At 39.0% G+C, this 17,223-nt stretch overlaps 1 protein-coding gene across 1 annotated transcript in view; it reads right to left on the minus strand.

The window, feature by feature from the left end:
- LOC311432464 (uncharacterized protein) overlaps positions 1-17,223 on the minus strand; it is a 77,788-nt gene that overhangs the window by 7,119 nt on the left and 53,446 nt on the right. Inside the window, exons 10-15 of the mRNA XM_084510913.1 lie at positions 15,984-16,060; positions 11,695-11,714; positions 10,885-10,983; positions 5,258-5,359; positions 908-1,119; positions 379-456 (exon numbers count right to left, since the gene is read on the minus strand). Coding sequence (XP_084367039.1) covers positions 379-456; positions 908-1,119; positions 5,258-5,359; positions 10,885-10,983; positions 11,695-11,714; positions 15,984-16,060 — 588 coding nt within the window. The remainder of the gene's footprint in view (positions 1-378; positions 457-907; positions 1,120-5,257; positions 5,360-10,884; positions 10,984-11,694; positions 11,715-15,983; positions 16,061-17,223) is intronic.

The following is a 17,223-nucleotide window of genomic DNA, read 5'->3' on the forward strand; positions in this document are numbered from 1 at the left end:
AAGAAATCACCATCCCATTTCACATGACATTATCTTACAGATTATTTATTTTACGTAGTTACTGCTTATAATAACTTGGTTAAAAATACAGAATATCAGGTAGCACATGGATTTTGGCAAAACACTGAAGAAGGAGCTTTTAAGAGGCCTCATTCTGAATGATTCAAGTGAAAACCAATAAGCAGCATAAAATATTTGCTGAGGTTTGACGAAATCGCTGTCTTAAAAGCAAACCTCAAAGGAGAGAGTAGAGAACCTGCCATAAGGGCATTCAATTTAATGCACAGCTTCCCCTGATTTGGCTATGTAATGAAAGAAGTCTTGAAGTCCCAACTTGAGTTACAAAAATATTGCATACCGAAAATACCAAATCATTACCTTTGCACTTGCCTGTTTAGATAGAATGCAAACAGTGTTTTAACCAGGTTACCAAGCTTCTCACAACCTGGATTTTTTCTGAAGTCACAAAAATGTTAAATTATTTGGTTATAACCCCTCACAGTTTCATCTACAGAGAATGGAGTGGGTGTGCTAGGGGTTTATTGAGGACGACAGAGGGAGTAATAACACTTCCCTTTGAGTTGCCTGGTTCAATAAATGCTCTTGATAACAAACAGATAAGAAATGGTAAGAAATGACAGCTTGAGCCCCCACGGCCACATCCAGCCTTGAAAGAGGCAAGACAAGAACGCGGTGCATAAGATTACAGTGCAGAGAACGAATCACCAAGGTTACAACACAGAGTGCTGGCAAGGGTTTTGCTCCTGCAGCTGGGCTACGAAACAACAGGTTTTTGTATTTTTTTCCCTCATAATTCGACTGTCCCACCTGCCTCTAAAATAAAGCTTGGCAACACAGAGAAAGCCAGCTAATTACCTCCTCCCCACAGCTGCTTCGCCACCGTTACTGCTGGTGGTCGTCGTACTCCCACGTTTGCAGGAGGTCGGTCGCCAGCTGTGAGATGTGCTGCCAGGCAAACTTGACGTGGGTGGATTCCACCGTGCGGGAACAAATAGCAAAACGTAGCACAAACTTCTCTCGCAGGTAGCACGGCACCAGGTGAATCTTCTTGGCCTCGTTTATGCTTTTGAGAAGCGCCTTATTTAGTTCATTTGAGCCCTGAAATCATCATAATTCAATGGATACAGCAATGAGTTTCAGAAACAAGCCTGGAATATGTAAGTCCCACCAAGCTGCCGAGCCAAGGCGTCACCAGTAACATGCGGCCGCTTTCTCATCTCTCAGTGCTTTGCCATCAAAGGATTATAAAAAAGATCACGGCTCAAGAGATCGTTTTTCAGCCACAAAGAGATTTATGGATTAACTGTGGCTTAGAAGCAGTGTTCACACTGGGGCATTTGTGATAGCTGACTGCTTTTGCATGACCTAAGGTCATGAGCTATGTAGCTTCACATAAAAGCATTCATTACTGCAACCATTTCATTACACTTTTCTTAGATCTAATCAAACAGACGTGGGAGGCAGTTTTGCAATGAACTGTACTAACATTAGTAAAACAAATCTTCCAGTCTTCACTTAGGCATGGCTGCTGTTAGAGAGGCTTTGGAAAATGAAGATGGAAATCTTACCCTCAGTTAAGTAATAGTTAAGGTAATGTATCCCTGGCATAAAAAGAATCAAGGAACCAAAATCTGGTTCATACTATTAGTGAAACCCTAAAAAGGTATTTGCTGTGAGTTCTATAGCAAGTGTCTTCCACTGAATCCTGCAGTGTTTTCTTGGGGATTTTAGGAATGTGGTAAACCGACCCTCCCACTGGGAGCAGCCATTCTTCTGAGTAAGTTACACATGCTAAATAACTTGGAAGAAGTCAGAGGGACACTACATCCATTCAGTATTGCATTTTATCTTCTTCTAGTGTACTTAGTCCTCCTTGTACTCAAATACTGAATGTATTTCCTTTAGAGCAGCTGCATGGTTTCAGTATCAACCCTAAAAGAAACAGGACTGCACAGAAGAGTACCGATTCTTTTACAGGTTCAGCTAATGTTGCATTAATGGTTTTCCTAGTTCACCTCCATCAGCATTTAAGAATAAAACAAAAGGTGGCATTAGATTTTCAAGAACACCAGTAAATTGTTTAAAATGAAAACAACACGGCAGGGTCTTGGGACTTTTCTCAGATTTAGCAATGCAGGATGAAGTGTTAACAGCCTATCTTTGGCAGTCTTTGTTACCCTAATTACAGGAACCCTTATGTCTAAATTTTTATATCAGCAGCCTGATAGATGGCCTCAGATTCACTGGCCTGCTTGACATAACAAAATACGCCACGTTGATCCTGAGGGCTATGATTTTTCTCTTTGGGGAAGGATCCTAGCTACTGTACAGCCTTTACTCTTTCCATGTGCACTGCTGGTGACATGGCATTGCAAGAGAGGCTGGGACTTCTGCTGTTCCCTGACTGACCACTGCAGCACCAGAGCCGCAAGTGGACAAATCCACCTGGATACATGCTCAGCGGCGCTTCTGGTACAGCAGTGGCCATCGGTCTTCTTGAAAATATCTTTATTAGAAGACATTATCACAAATCTACCCAGTTGTGGTGTGCCTTCTTAGCCTTTTCCTAAAGAAAACAAAGCACAAGGGAGACAGTTTCCCCTTGGCACTACAGACAAAATGATTTCTTCCCATGCTTTTGGATCCCATTACAGTTAGAGATGAACCCAAGTCAGCATCACCGGTGAGAATGATGTACTGCTGCCTTACTGAAGGTAATCCATCAGTAAAACGTTGATCCTCAATGTTAATATGAAATGCACAGCAGTACCTTTAGGGCACCACAAGCAGTTATAATATGTTAATGCCCTTGGCAGGGGTAAGGGGAGGAAAGAGAAAGATTTGTGTGCCTTTCTTCTATTCTCCTCTCTCAGCTGCACCTAGGGGCTGCTCTGACACTCAGGTGTCACATCAAATTGAAGTTAGCAGTGACAAATCCTCTCCCAGAGCTTTGAGAAGCCAGCAGCCAGCTCTGATGGAGTCTGTCAGTTTTAATAAGCCCGTATTCTCACCCCCTTGGAGAAATGACTAGCTTGACTTGTATTCATCTGAAGACATGACAGGGAGGCCAGAAATTAACCCTTTGGCGTGATACTTGGATTCCTTCTCTGGCATTTGATGAAATAGTTATAATATGAAAGTCATAGACTATTAGTCCATCTGCTCAACAGCATGAAAGGAAAAACATTAAAAGTTACAGCTAAAAAATAAAAAGAAGATTTCTCAAGAACAACAGAAGGAAAAATATTGCTATTTTTACAGCTCAAAGCATTATAGGGTTAAGTCCCCTGTCCTTCAGTCCTACTGTAACACAGGGTTGTCCCAGTAAGTTACATAAAAGTTACAAGTACCCTGCTTCTACAGTGCGTTTTAATACCAAGTACAGAAACCACCAGAAGATTTTGAAGAATTATTTAAATAGGAAATAAAGTTGCAAAAATAACTGGAAAAAACTCTTCATTTAAAAGCTTGTTAGCTTGGGGTGGTTTTTTGTTTGTTTGTTTGTTTTTGTGTGTGTGTGTGTGTGTTATTTTATTTTATTGTGGTTTTGTTTGTTTGTTTGTTTGTTTTTGGACAGGGAAGGCAATAAAAACACTGATGGAAATAGTGATGAAAACACTGCTGTTTCAAGACTGGTTTTCGGAAGAATAACGCCTTTATTCTACAACTTGCCCAAAGGTTTAAGAGCTAGATATCCAGTATTTATCTCTTCTTGTGTAAACGTCTTTCCCTGTGAACCTGATTTCTTTCTCTGGAGCATCAGGGACAGGCGACCAGATGTGGGTGAACCACTGGTCTGATCAAAAGTGACAATTCTGTGTTGCTAAACTCTGTTTCTTTAAACTAAACATAGAGCACTGAGTAACAGCTATCTCTGGATCTGCAAAACCATTGTTTACTTGTCCAAGTCAGAGAGCAGACTACAACCAGCATCTTGTTATTGAGAGCAGAACCTGTTCCTCAAAATCTTTTAAAAGTTCTCATTAAGAAAGAAAACATAGGAACAACCCTGTTACATAATCTGTCTGATTCCCTAGCAGCAGATCATTTTTTTTCTTTTATTTTCAACACCACAAATTCAAACTTTCCAATTTCAGATTAATTTACCATTACGTTATTGATATTGGTAAAGATTCATTAGGTCCTTCAAACAGTTGCATCAAACTCAAGTGAATGGTGCAAGTGAATGACTGAGGAAAGAATTTGTGAAATGTAGCGATACCACACTACTCAGAAGGAGCCAAGAAGTTTTTCTGAGCCTTCAGAAAAACCAAAAACTCAGTGAGGTATCATGTGGACTAGAAAACACTAGTGCCATTTTCATTATTGCTTGGTTTTCAGATTTTGGGTCACAATGCAGCCTTATACAGAGGCTTTAGCTGCAAAATCCTTTATTAAATAAGTTCCTTACCTAAAAAAGGTCATTAATCTCTTTCAATGTCTGATTAAACGAGTCAACCTTCCCATTTACTGCCGCTCTTTTATTGTGAGAGCAGAGTCAGTTTTCTAGTTTCTGTTGGGCAAGGTTCACATCAATGAACTTGGCATATACAGAGATTTGGGGTAATGAAAGGCAAAGAGGGGCAAGAGTCATGTCCAGGAAAAAATAAAGTGGTGGGGGTCAGTACCAAGGGCATTTGGGAAGCTGGCCCATGCTATCCCAGCATGCAACCTTCTCCTTCTCATATCTTGCTCCAATTTGCCCAGTCTAACTGTAGGATTCTAGAAATGAAAACGTTTTCTTTAAAAAAAAAAATAAAAAAATAAAAAAAAAAGTATTTTTTAATCTTCATCCATGATAGATATTGTATATATATATAAAGTTGTGTATTAAATATACACACAAAAAAAATTAACTTGACAAGAAGCATCTACTATGCATACATGCAGCTTTAATAGATGTCCAGAGAAATATATTTAAACAACCATCTTAATCAAAGACCATTAAGCATAGAGTATTACAGCCATTTTGTATTTCTGGCTAGACTAAGACCATTTGTTTGCCTTGACTATATTCCTCCATACCCTAATATACTTGAATTTCTCATAAGGACTTGATTTAATTCAAAGAAAATTGTCTTAAGTGTCTTTCTTTAATCCACTTTGATCTAAATGAATTCCCCTTACTCTCCTTAAAAATAATTAAGAATATTAACTACAGAGACTATATTCTACTGCAAGTTATCGTGTTGCGATAAAACATGACAGAAAAAGTAGAGAGCCTTAGCTGCCTTACCTTCAGCCGAAAACAGACTAGTCCCAAGACAACCTCAGCGCAGATCTCAAATCTTTCATCCTGAAGGACTAAATGTTCAAACTGATGTGACAGCCTGACGTGCTGCGAAGAGAAAGATAGCGTCTATATTGTATAAATTTGGTTTATTAACAGAAAAGATTTGCTCCTTAATCTCTTTTCTCAGTTCCCTCCTCTGATATGTGATAATATTCACATGTTGCTATCTGTTTATGTTAACTTACACCCCGCTTATGACTTTCAGAGACCATACTGACCACTTACTATATTGGTTGCTCAGTCTATCTTAGGCAGTACTGGTCTGTTTCTTAGTGAAACATTTTGGCACAGTTCTGTAATTTTCGTGATACCATATTAATAGCCAATAACTCTTCTTTAAGTTTTCTACCATTCTCAGTTTTGATTGAGACTGGCTGAAAGGAGACAGTGGGGAAGAGGGGAGATGCACAGATTCATACAGAGAAAATGATCACATGTCCAGTGGAAAACAAGACATACAGATAATACTGCTTAGAATAGTTCACATAACGTGAGAGTAACTGTGAGGAGGATAACTTGCTCACTCTTCTGGCCTGGGCACTCAGGACCAGCTGAAAAGAAAAGTGATAGCAGTAAAATCAAGAAAATGGACAGCATACCTCAGCCAGCCTGTTTAAAAGTTACCAGGGGAAAAAATACATTGGATATAAAGCCAGAACAATTATATCAAGGCATAGGAAACCAATGCTCTTCCAAAATCAAATAAGAAAAATACCAACAGGCATACTAACAACCTGTGAGGAACATCAGTCAGTGATGTTTGTATACATACACCACATTTTGCCTTCTCCCAGACAGAAAATAAATACAAAAGTGCTTGGAAAAAAAAGAACTCATATCCGCATCAGGTACCTGCAGTCCTTTACTCAGCCCCCCTTTACAGGTTATCACCAATTTAGTGCTCGCTAGCTCTAGAAAAAGACAACTGGCTATTAAAATTACAGTTTATGCACTGTCCAGTCTACATCAAAAATAATCAACACTTTTATGTATTTACGATTGCAAACAATTTTACTAAAATGAACAGACCCCATGTCTTTTCCTTCTGTTCCACTTTGCTTTCTTACAAGTTCAAGGAAAGATACCAATAAATACAAACCACTTTGGGCCAAGGTTAGATGTGAAATATTTCATCTCACAGGAACTTCTTCCAAAAGGCAAGAAGAAAGCAGAACAAAAATCCAAAAATTACAGGGAGAGAAAAAAAAGAAAAAAAAAAAAAAAGGAAAGAAAAAAAAACAACACATTTTGCAATCTTAATCATAGCTTTCTGATGTTTGTTTATTTCCTAAAATAGGAAAACATTGTTTATATGGAATTGAACATTGATTCAAGACATTCCTACGGGGCATACTCTTTGTAACCAGCCAATCTTCCTCTCGTTACCACTTCCTCTCTGCTGTTTGTGACATTCATTTATCACCTCCCTCTAAAATTAGACTGAGAGCTCTTTGAGTCAGAAAGAAGAAAAATAAAATGCCCACTTCTTTCTAATGCATTTGAATATTCTGCTCCTACAAATAGCATGGGCTTAAAACTGTGAAATTTGACCAGAAGTATGTGTATACCTACATACATTTGTATGCATAAGTGCACGGGAAACCTATGTGAAATATGCATGCAGGTTGTAACAGTCTTCTACTACCTCTTCCAGCCCTCATTTCCATAGCACCAAACAAGTTATGTCTTTTACACAGCTCAGCAAAATTTCACAATGCATACACCAGGTCTTGGAAGTCAAGACCATAAAAATAATTCCTGTTTGATGAGACAAATGACTTTCAGTGAGGTGTTCAATGACAAGAGATTTTCACAGATGTTCAACCAAGTGTAATCACCAACAGAATTAAATCAGAATTTACCTGGGTGAGAAATTAATAAAGCAAAAATTTGAGATTTAGCTTACTGCAAGGAGTTTGTACAAGAAAACTACAGATACTTGCCGTACACTTTCTATAGCAAGTATTTCCAATTTTTTGCACTAAAGGATTTTTCAGGAATTTGAAAGAAATAAAAGCAAGGAAAATTATAGTGCATTCAGTAAAACACAGATGAAAATGCTGGAAGTATTCTGTATGGATGCAAGTCATTTTTTCGTAGCAGGCCTTATCAAGTTGCAATAGTTTGAAAAGCCACTGGGGGGCACCACGGGTTTTAGTTTTTTACAGGCAGGGCTGGGAAGTAGAGAAAGTAGGAACCGCCAAGTTTCACTTGCTTTGCTTTCCCCTGCTTTGCTTAGCACAGTGACCCAAGGCCCCGCACCTTTGAACCGTAAGCTATTACCCTGAATTGCTTTTACAAAGACTGTTGCAACCAAGCATAAATAAATCCAATAAAGTTAAACGTTATTAACCCTGGAAGTTCAAACTCTGTGAAGTCAAAGGGCTTTTAGATATCACACCTGCCTCTCTCTCGACTCAAAGAGCCGTACCCCCGCTCCGGGAGTGGGCATGGCAAGGGATTTTTGTGTCCCTCTATCTCAGGTAAATAATCATTGCCCTTTTGCAGTGATAAGGCAAAAAAGAAGGGGATCTAAGTAATGTGATTATTCAGGATTAGAGGAAATGTCTTACTCATGGGAGCAGTGAACTCATGAGGCAGTAAGATGTGGTCCTTATTTAAAAAAAAATCTATATGTATATACGTATACGTGTGCATATACAGATAAATAGAAGCACATAGACAGATATGGGCTCCTGCATTTAAATGTTTCAATTGAGAATTGAATAGCAGGGCAACTCCTTCCAGAAATAAAACCGTTTTTGATACAAGGGAGTTTCTCAGAAGCATCAGAGTGCAATAACGTGTATATGCTTTAGCTCACATCTCACTAGAATGAATGAAGATGCTGCAAAAAGTGTCCTCTAAACAGCCACTCGGACGATGCCACTGCCCAGCTGCAGTGCTATCTCTGGCCCTGCTGTTCTGTACAGTTCCATTTTCTTGATCTCAGCTGTTAATTGTTAATAGAATTCATTTTAGTCTGTGAGAAAGGGAGAATGTGGTACACTGATTTCTTCTGGACCTCCACAGGATTTATCTGACTCAGAATGTTCCTGGGGATTACCTACAAAAGCATTAACCTCTAAATTTCTCAGATGACTTCTGAGCTCTTTGCGATGACTTAAAAGGACAAAGGAGTAATACATGGCCAAGCAGTTTACAAATGTGCCATTTACAAATGGGCTTTGGGGGGTTCACATTTATACTGACTGCTTGGAATCAGTCCAGAGGACTGTTGCTGCTTTTGCCTTCTTTGTACATCTCCTCCACAGTTTTGGGACTTACCTCCAAAATTTGTATTTTTCTCTCCCCACATCCTTCTGAGATGACCGCCCTCCCATTTACCACTGCTTTAAAACCTATACTTTGAAATAGGTTAATATTACATGTGTGGGAAGAAAGTGCGTAACTGGAAGGTCTGGAAAACAAAAAAGTTACTATATCTAAATCAAAATCACTCATTCTCATCTCCTAGGAATATTTTGGTTCCTAAATGCCTGTCTTGGTACAAGCAAATACCAAGCTGCAGTGGTTATCTGGTCATTTTGATGCAGACCTTAAAGGTTGCAACATAATAAACAACTTTTTTCTAAACACTACTAAAAGAAAAAAAAATAAAAAACAAAAACAACTTTGAACTGAAAGAGATAGAAATGTTTGTTTGTTTTGAAACTGGTTTGAAGCCCACAGAATTTGATCAGTACTTACCCAGGGGGGCTGAAGAGGAGGAACTAACTTAATGGTCCCAGTTTGACAGATCAGTCAGGCACTGGAATGGGTTGCCCAGGGAGGTGGTGGAGTCACCGTCCCTGGGGGTGTTCAAGGAAAGGTTGGACATGGTGCGTGGGGACATGGTTTAGTGGGTGACATTGGTGGTAGGGGGATGGTTGGACCAGATGGTCTTGGAGGTCTTTTCCAACCTTTATGATAAACATAAGGTCATACCTTTTTTTCCTCTGTGTACTGGGGAACTCTTTAATGAACTATTAAATAAACACACAATTCAAGAAGGCCTTGGGAATCTAGTTTTCCAAATTATCTTTGCAAATAAGGGAACAAAAGAGGGTTCCAAGTGTAGAGTCAGTATCTTTAGGAAAGGATTGATTTGCTTTGCCTTACCAAACAGTGTTGTCGTAGAAAATACAAAAACAGCTATGATAATGGGCAGACAAGCACTTTTTGGGTAGACAGCCAGGGGAATGTTTGGGAGACAGGGAATGAGAGAACTGCAAAGCATCTTGTCAAATGTGAATACTGAATTGTGGAAACCTGCCTGGTAAAAAGCCATGTCGTCAACACAGGGCTTCCAATCCTCTATTTTGCCAGTGAGAGATTTAGCCCCATTTAAAACCTTGGCATTATACTGAAATAACTGTTGTCTCCAGAAATCTAACCTGAGAGAGCAAAACACTAGACACTGTAATGGCAGTCTAGTAAAGCAGTAACGAACCATGCATCAACTTTTAATTGGAAGGGCGTGTATCAAATTGCCATAAGGATAATAAAGCATCAGGATTGCCACTGTTCTCAAAATTTGCTTCTGAGAGCCTTACTAAAACTAAAAATATAATCTAAGTCCTTATAGAGTCAGTTAAAAAACGTCATGATAAAAATGAGAAGCGAAAAGGGTACCCTCCTCCATCCCAGAACCTTTCCAAACTGGAAGAGATTTATTCATGCAGCTGTTTTACAGGGGCAGAAGAAGCCCTTCTTAGGCCTTCGTCTGTTTAGTACCACAACAGAAAGGAATGCATGCCTGCAGAGGGTTTGGTATACTAGACCAGAGTCTAAGCTAATGGATATTTTTGTAAATATTTAGAGCGAAGTCATGGAGCTCCCCTCATTATAAGTTTCCCTAAACTTCATAAAAAGGAAAGGCATGCTTGAATTTGATTTTACTGCTACAGAGGAAGTATATATATATCATTTACACTGCTGCCAGGTGTGTTTCTTAGTGATTAAATAACCCATCTTTTTTACATTAAGAATAAACTTAGTACTTACTCACAGCAATGTTAACAAACTGTAAATTGTACACATCGTTTTTAAAAAAAATGTGTATTTTAAACAGGAAACAGAAACAGCAGAAATTATCGCTTCAAGGGTAGGTGGACAATAAGGTACTGTATCATAAATGTAGCCCAACAACATTAATCATAATCTAAACATGCTATGAATCCATGTGCATTAGGGAAATAAAGAGATAATGAATGTTTCATGGTTTTTCTCCCAGAAAAAAATTAATAATAATAAAAAAATAATAATAATGTGCTCTGGCTTAATTTGAGAGGGGCCTACAGTCCTGCATTGTATAAATTCCAAATTCCTACGCTTGTCTTCTCTAAAGATTAATACAAAATGGATGACAGCTGAGATCCTGCCATGATATGAAATCATGACACGACATGGGGCAAAAAGCAGTACTCCTATCTACACGAGCTTTCTGAAAGCCGTCACCGCTCCTTTCTGATGTGTGCAGAAGCTGTGGGAAGTGGATGGGGGTAAATAAAGCTCATTTTCCCTTACCATCCCATCACAGACTACCCAAGAAAGCAAACCTGTGTTACCTTGCGGATGTGCTCCTGCAGTCCTGTGACCCCGTACATCCTCAGCACGAACCAGAGCTTCAGGGAGCGGAACCTCCTCCCCAGGGGGATCTGCCAGTGCTGCAAGCCAGAGAGAAGGCAGGGCACCCATGTTAGAAGTCAGCTTTGCAGTGATACTGCAGAAATTGTATGTGCTGCAGCAACTTTTAAGCATAACACATTTCCAGATCCTAGATGCTGTTGGCTAATGCTCTGATACAACTCTTGATACTCAAATTTTTCAAATGAAAAGTGGAAAAGAAGGTTGGTGTCAGCATGGAAGGGTCACAAGGCAAATCAAATTGTCTTTTTGCAACCCAAATTCTCCTCAAAGGTTTTGGAAAAATGAGTATCATACATTGGCTTGTATACAGTTGAGGGGCCAGCATCTATTACGATTGGCCCATTTTCCATTTCAAAACGAAAATGTTTATATTGCCAAAGTCAAAACATGCATTTTAAAAATATATATTAGTCACTATTTTAAGAAAAACAATCTTTAGGAAATTACTTTCTACTGCTTAAATCTTAAAATATTACATATTAATGTTAATTACATATTAAAATATTACATATGCAAGACTCATTCTGCCTTTAAACATTTTTTTTTTCCCCAAAATCAACAGAGTTTAAAGTTTCAGCTTGAGTAACATTAAAAGTTTAGTAAGCAGCATCCACCACGGAAAGAAAGGTAAGGGTTTGAAGTTTATGAAAGTAATGGAAAATAAAATTCCTGGAAATATCAGTGCATACAAGTAGTAATATTAATGATTATATCGATGTTGTACTTACCCGGTAATCTGTTACAAGGCCTGAAAGTTAAAGAAAAAATGTTCACATTGCTTTATCGTAACAGCCAAATCCTACAATCATATTCTAATGCTATTGAAAAAGCTGTGTTTTAGCTATCCTGCCTGTTTGCTACAAACTTCAGCATCAACTGTCAACAGCAAATATGCTTCACTCCTCAGCTAGCCAGGATGTACCACTAACAAACATTTTCTTGTAGAACAATTTTTAGAAGAAATAATTTTCCTTTCTGTTATACTTCAGATCCCATGGTGATCACAGACTAAATACATATATTTTCCTCTTGTAAGAAAAAAAAAAAAAAAAAGAAAGAAAAAAAAAAAAGTAGTACATAAGATGGCTTTTATTAACTTTTTTTTTGTAGAATCCCTGAACTCATTTCAACGCTCATCCTCTGCTGCGAAATGCCACCACTTGAAGAACTGACGTTTCTCAAAACAATGTGTTTCTAACTAGCTTGTGTACCCATTCATGTATTTGCTGCTGTTTTTTAAGCATGTCTAATGAGTGACTGGAAAATTTGACTCAGAAATGAACTCTTCCTGTTTGGTGAATAACGTTCTACATTGTTACGGCTTTTTATTTGATGTGGTGAAAAGCCCTTGCACTGTTTGACCAAGCCACAGAACAGTTCAGTGCAGGGAGGCAAGCAGAGGGCATTATTTGATATCTTTTATACGAGCACACAGCGTCAAGTTGCCTCTACCTTTTCTTTGAGTCAGGTAATTAGGCTGATTTCACAGTAAAGAAAGCTGTAACATAAAGCTGGATTACTCGCAGTAAACCAGTGACAAAAATTAAACTGACCTAAAATCTCAAAGCACTTCTTTAGGAACGTATGGAAGCATCTGCTTGGCTTTCTTATCCTGCAGTGGAATATAAGCTTTGTGAGGAAGTATGCACTTAAATTCTGCGGAAAAGTGCTAAGTGCTCTTGGCATTATGAATCACCAGGTACTAAACAGAACTGTAGCTCATGAACTGACCAGCCTACATCATTTTTCTGATTCCCAGCCTTCCTGGGAGTTTAAAGACTCCATTTCCTGTGCTACAAACTCTCTTGCCAACACTCTCACATGCATGCAGCCAAAACATATGAGCCTTCCTCCCTGCAACATATAGCCATTTGGCTCTTTAACCTGTTCCCAGGTTATTTTCTAGGGGGAAAAAAAAAAAAAAAGCAACAATCATTAACCTATTCCTGGACATCAGGAAGTGAACATGGTTGTTTTGTCTCAGTAACAAGGTGATTTGATAACATCCACGTTCTGCATTGCCACAGCCATTTGTATTTGATAGCTGCAAGGCTGGTAGCAAAGAGAGGAAAGCAACTGGTGATAGATAAATAATCCTACGCTCCTGTAAGGGGCTGTGTCTAATGATCCACAACAACGCCTTTCACAAGCTGTGAAGCAGAATGCAATCAATGATTAGTCCTTGATTACAAGCCTTAGTCTTACATCTGTATTTAACCAGGATGAATTGCATTGTGGGAGTATATGTGGCATTAACAATAGCGTATAGAGCTGCATTCTTCTAACGCTGCCATTAGGATTTGACCTATATCCTGGGTTGCCAGGCAAGCCAGGATAATCTTCCTGGAGCAATGATGCAAATCACATAAAATTATAATTAATGACAAAATAAAGACTTTCCCCTTGGGGGCGCACATAATTGCCATATGGTTATTAAGAGTAATTGCTCACAGATAGATATATTTTTCCGCTCATTTAAATTCTTGAGTGAGAGATGAGTGAATTCAAAAATGCTACTTCATTTGCCTTGTAAACCACGATGGGAATTCTCAGACCTGAGACTTACTTAGAAAATAAGACCCTCCATTAGACAAGTCTTATTTCCAGGAGTGCTGTCATCCCGTAAAACACTCAGGGATCAAGAGTGACTGTAAGAGCCTAGCACCTTTGCAAATCTGGCCATTTTTACTGAAGGCATACATGTGGATGGGATTGAACAGTTCAACTAGAGGAATGTGCATTTGAAAAGTTGTCCAGCTCTTTGGAAAACTGTCAGCAAACGGGAATAGAACACAATAAATATTCACTACATTGCCAATAATCAGCTGATCCATTTGGTATCATTACGTCCAGATCTAATTGCATGCCATCATGGCTAGTGAAGGCAACACAAAGACTGAACACCTTTGTATCCAGCTGGGGAGATGAAGTTTTCAGGACAGCTAGGTGGCATCAGTGAAATCATGTAGTTTTAAGAAAGGTTTCGTTTCCTTTTGGTGTCATTTAACCCAGGAAGTTCTAAGATTCTTCTGTTAGCACTGCCATTTGTCACAAGAATATATTTTTGCTTTAGTTAACTTTGGACTTTTTTCTCCTCAAGAGAAATATTTTTCATGTACATTAATTAAAAGATAGTGATTTAAGCATACTTGCAATAATTTTCATTTCTCATTTTAAAAGGAAAATAAAAAGTACTTTTTTTTTTTTCTCCTTAACAATTCTAGCTTTTGGTGGGTGAACCTCAGCTTCAGAGATACTATATTTTCTTGTTTACTGCCCTGTTCTATATTTGCATTTCTTGGAAATGTAGAAAAATGAATAAAATCTGAAGCCTCTGGTAGCTGAGGCACAAGAATCATTTTTTCCTAGTGCTTTTTAGTGAATGGTGGTATTCTGGATTATATTAATTCAAATGCCAAGGAGTTCATAGCCACAACAGAGAGAAGCGTAGTCAGAATATGCTTTTGAACACTGGATAGACTAGGATAGACTTAATTTATCTATCAGTAGCTAGTAGGGTGCTGTGTTTGGGATTTAGGATGAGAATAATGTTGATACCACACTGATGTTTTAATTGTTGCAGAGCAGTGCTTACACCAAGCCAAGGACTTTTCAGCTTCTCGCTCTGTCCTCCCAGCAGGCAGCCTGGGGGTGCAGCAGGAGCTGGGAGGGGACAGACCCAGAGCAGCTGACCCAAACTGGCCAAAGGGGTATTCCATGCCATGTAGGTTCATGGTGAACAATATATAGGGGTGGCTAGCCAGGGGGAGGAGGGCCGGACTGCTCGGGGTTAGGCTGGGCATCAGTCAGCAGGTGGTGAGCAATTGCATTGTGTATCACTTGTTTGTACACATTAGTAGTAGTAGTACTATTATCGTTAATGTGTTTTTTTCTTTTCTTTTCTGTTTTAATAAACTGTTTCTATCACAACCCATAGGCTTAATTTTCCTGATTCTCTCCCTCCATCCCAGAGAGGGATGGGGGAAGGTGAGCGAGGTGTTTAGCTGCTGGCCAGGTTACACCACAACGAACACAGCATCACCAATTCCAGGAACAGTATGAGATACGGCAAATGATAAGGACATGCACCCTTGAGGTGATACACCTTTGTGAGAAAGTTATGAAGGAACTTGAACTACATGTTGACATTGCACTGCTGTGACCGTCTCCACAGTTACTTGGTTATGACTTGTATGTGCAAAACCAGCTTTCTGGATGGCAAATGCCACTTTGTACTCACTAGGTATGTGCAAGGAGCAACACTAATCCATTAAGGAGCTTTGTACTAGGCCTAGGATCTGGAAGTTCTTTGAGAGCATTTTAGGAAATGCTTTTGTGAGCGTTTTGTACAAGACTGACAGCCTGCACTTACCTCCTTGCTGCAATCGATTTAAGAGCATGAGTGCAACAGGATAACAACCCAGACAGCTATCACCCAAAATAGAGCACGGATACCAAATACAGCTCACCCCATCTCTGCAGTTTCAGGGAATGTTTGCTCATGACATGGATATTTGAAAATATGAATCAGAGCTTGCATGCATAGTGAAGAGAAAAGGTCAAGGACTTTAGAAAATCCAAAACCAAATCAGACTTTGAAACCATTCTGGTAAAATATATATTGGGGAAGGCAGATTAAGGGACTTGATACATAGCAACTAATATTATATTTACTTGACTACCAAAAGATCATTAAGACTTGCCCTGACAATCCTACGAAGAGTCAATGTTAAATATGGAGGTGGGGAAATCACAATTTGAAAATATTGTGCTGTGTGTGAACGCTTCATAAAATGACTTTTCCTCAATTGTTTTTTAAGCTAACTGAAATCTCACTAGGCACATTTGCACTTCAATAAACTTCCTAAAGTATTTTGAATATGGAAATAGGCTCTTAAACAAGTTAGTCAGTTTTAAGAATTTCAGTTTTCCTCTTAAGTCTTTTTTTTATTATTATTACATGTACATATCAGTGTGCAAATAAAACAGTGATAATCTTATTTAATTATAAAATTACCAGACTCCTGGTGGTGATGCTGCAGGTAAAGAGGTTCTAATTTAAAGGCACCTATTAAATCTGATCTTTTTTTCACCCTGTATGAAAGAAAGTAAAAAAAAAAAAAAAAAAAGAGAGAGAAAGAGAGAGAAATTAGAAATTTAAGGATTAAAATTTAAAGCATTAAATTTCCACAAGAAGCAAAGGAAAATTAAATGTGTTTAAACTGGCGTATTTCCTGAGCACAGCCTGTGCCATTTTCAGTGCTTTTTCACAGCAATATCAGTACTGTACTTACAAGAAGCAAGTGTAAGGCTCAGCAGGAACGGGCAGCATGACTGCATATTTAAAAACAGATAAGAAACAGACGCAGAGGATCTTTTTATGGTGATAGACAATCACACCAGAATGTGAGACTAGTTAAAGCAATGCTAATGTTTGCAGTCAACAGAAGTTGCCTTGAAATTACTGCAGTACAAAGCCATGTGGGAAGAGCTGTGGCTTGTGAGGCACGGCACACAGCAGTGCCGGGGCTCTGTGGGTGCTGGCTGCCGTCTCGTCTCTCCGTGCCATGGGTAGCGGTGGTGGCAGCCACCCGCAGGGCCTGGCCACCCTGCCCAGAAGCAGGTTTTCCTCTCGTACCAGCCTTCCTGGCAGCCTAGCTAGATGCAAGACACAACTGCTGAAAGACATCCTGCGGCACAACGTGGAACTGGGAAGCGTACCTCGCTCTTGCCAGCTGGTGGGTGGTGTCACTGGACCACGTTTCAAAAGCCAAGGTGTCCCTCTCAGAGGGAACAAGCTACACATTACCAGTGGGGAACACTCGGTGTGTCAGGCTGACTCACCTCTACCGATGTGGGGTTTTACATTGGCAGAAGAAGAAGAAATTAGAAAGCGAAAAAGGAAAAACCACTGTGTAATTTCATTAGGCCTGTAAATATTTCACAAAGTAAGCAATAATTATGTCAACATGGGCACACTCCAAAAGACAAAAATCAAAACCTTTTATGATTTTCTGAGTACATTTCTTTTTATGTTTCTTAATGTTTTAATGGAAAAGTGCACGTAAAACCATAAACATTAAACATCTTAACCAAAGAGAAGGGCTTCTCTACTTAATTGCAAGGAGGGTACCAAGGTTAACTTGGCTTCAGGTATCAAAAGTACCCAGCTGGAGATAAGTAAGCACATAAAAAATAGTAGAAGACATTCAGAATACTCTCAATTAAAATAAATAAATAAATAAATTTGTGTCCTG

The sequence above is a fragment of the Aythya ferina genome (genome assembly GCF_964211825.1).
Source record: "Aythya ferina genome assembly, chromosome: 2".
Taxonomy (NCBI): domain Eukaryota; kingdom Metazoa; phylum Chordata; class Aves; order Anseriformes; family Anatidae; genus Aythya; species Aythya ferina.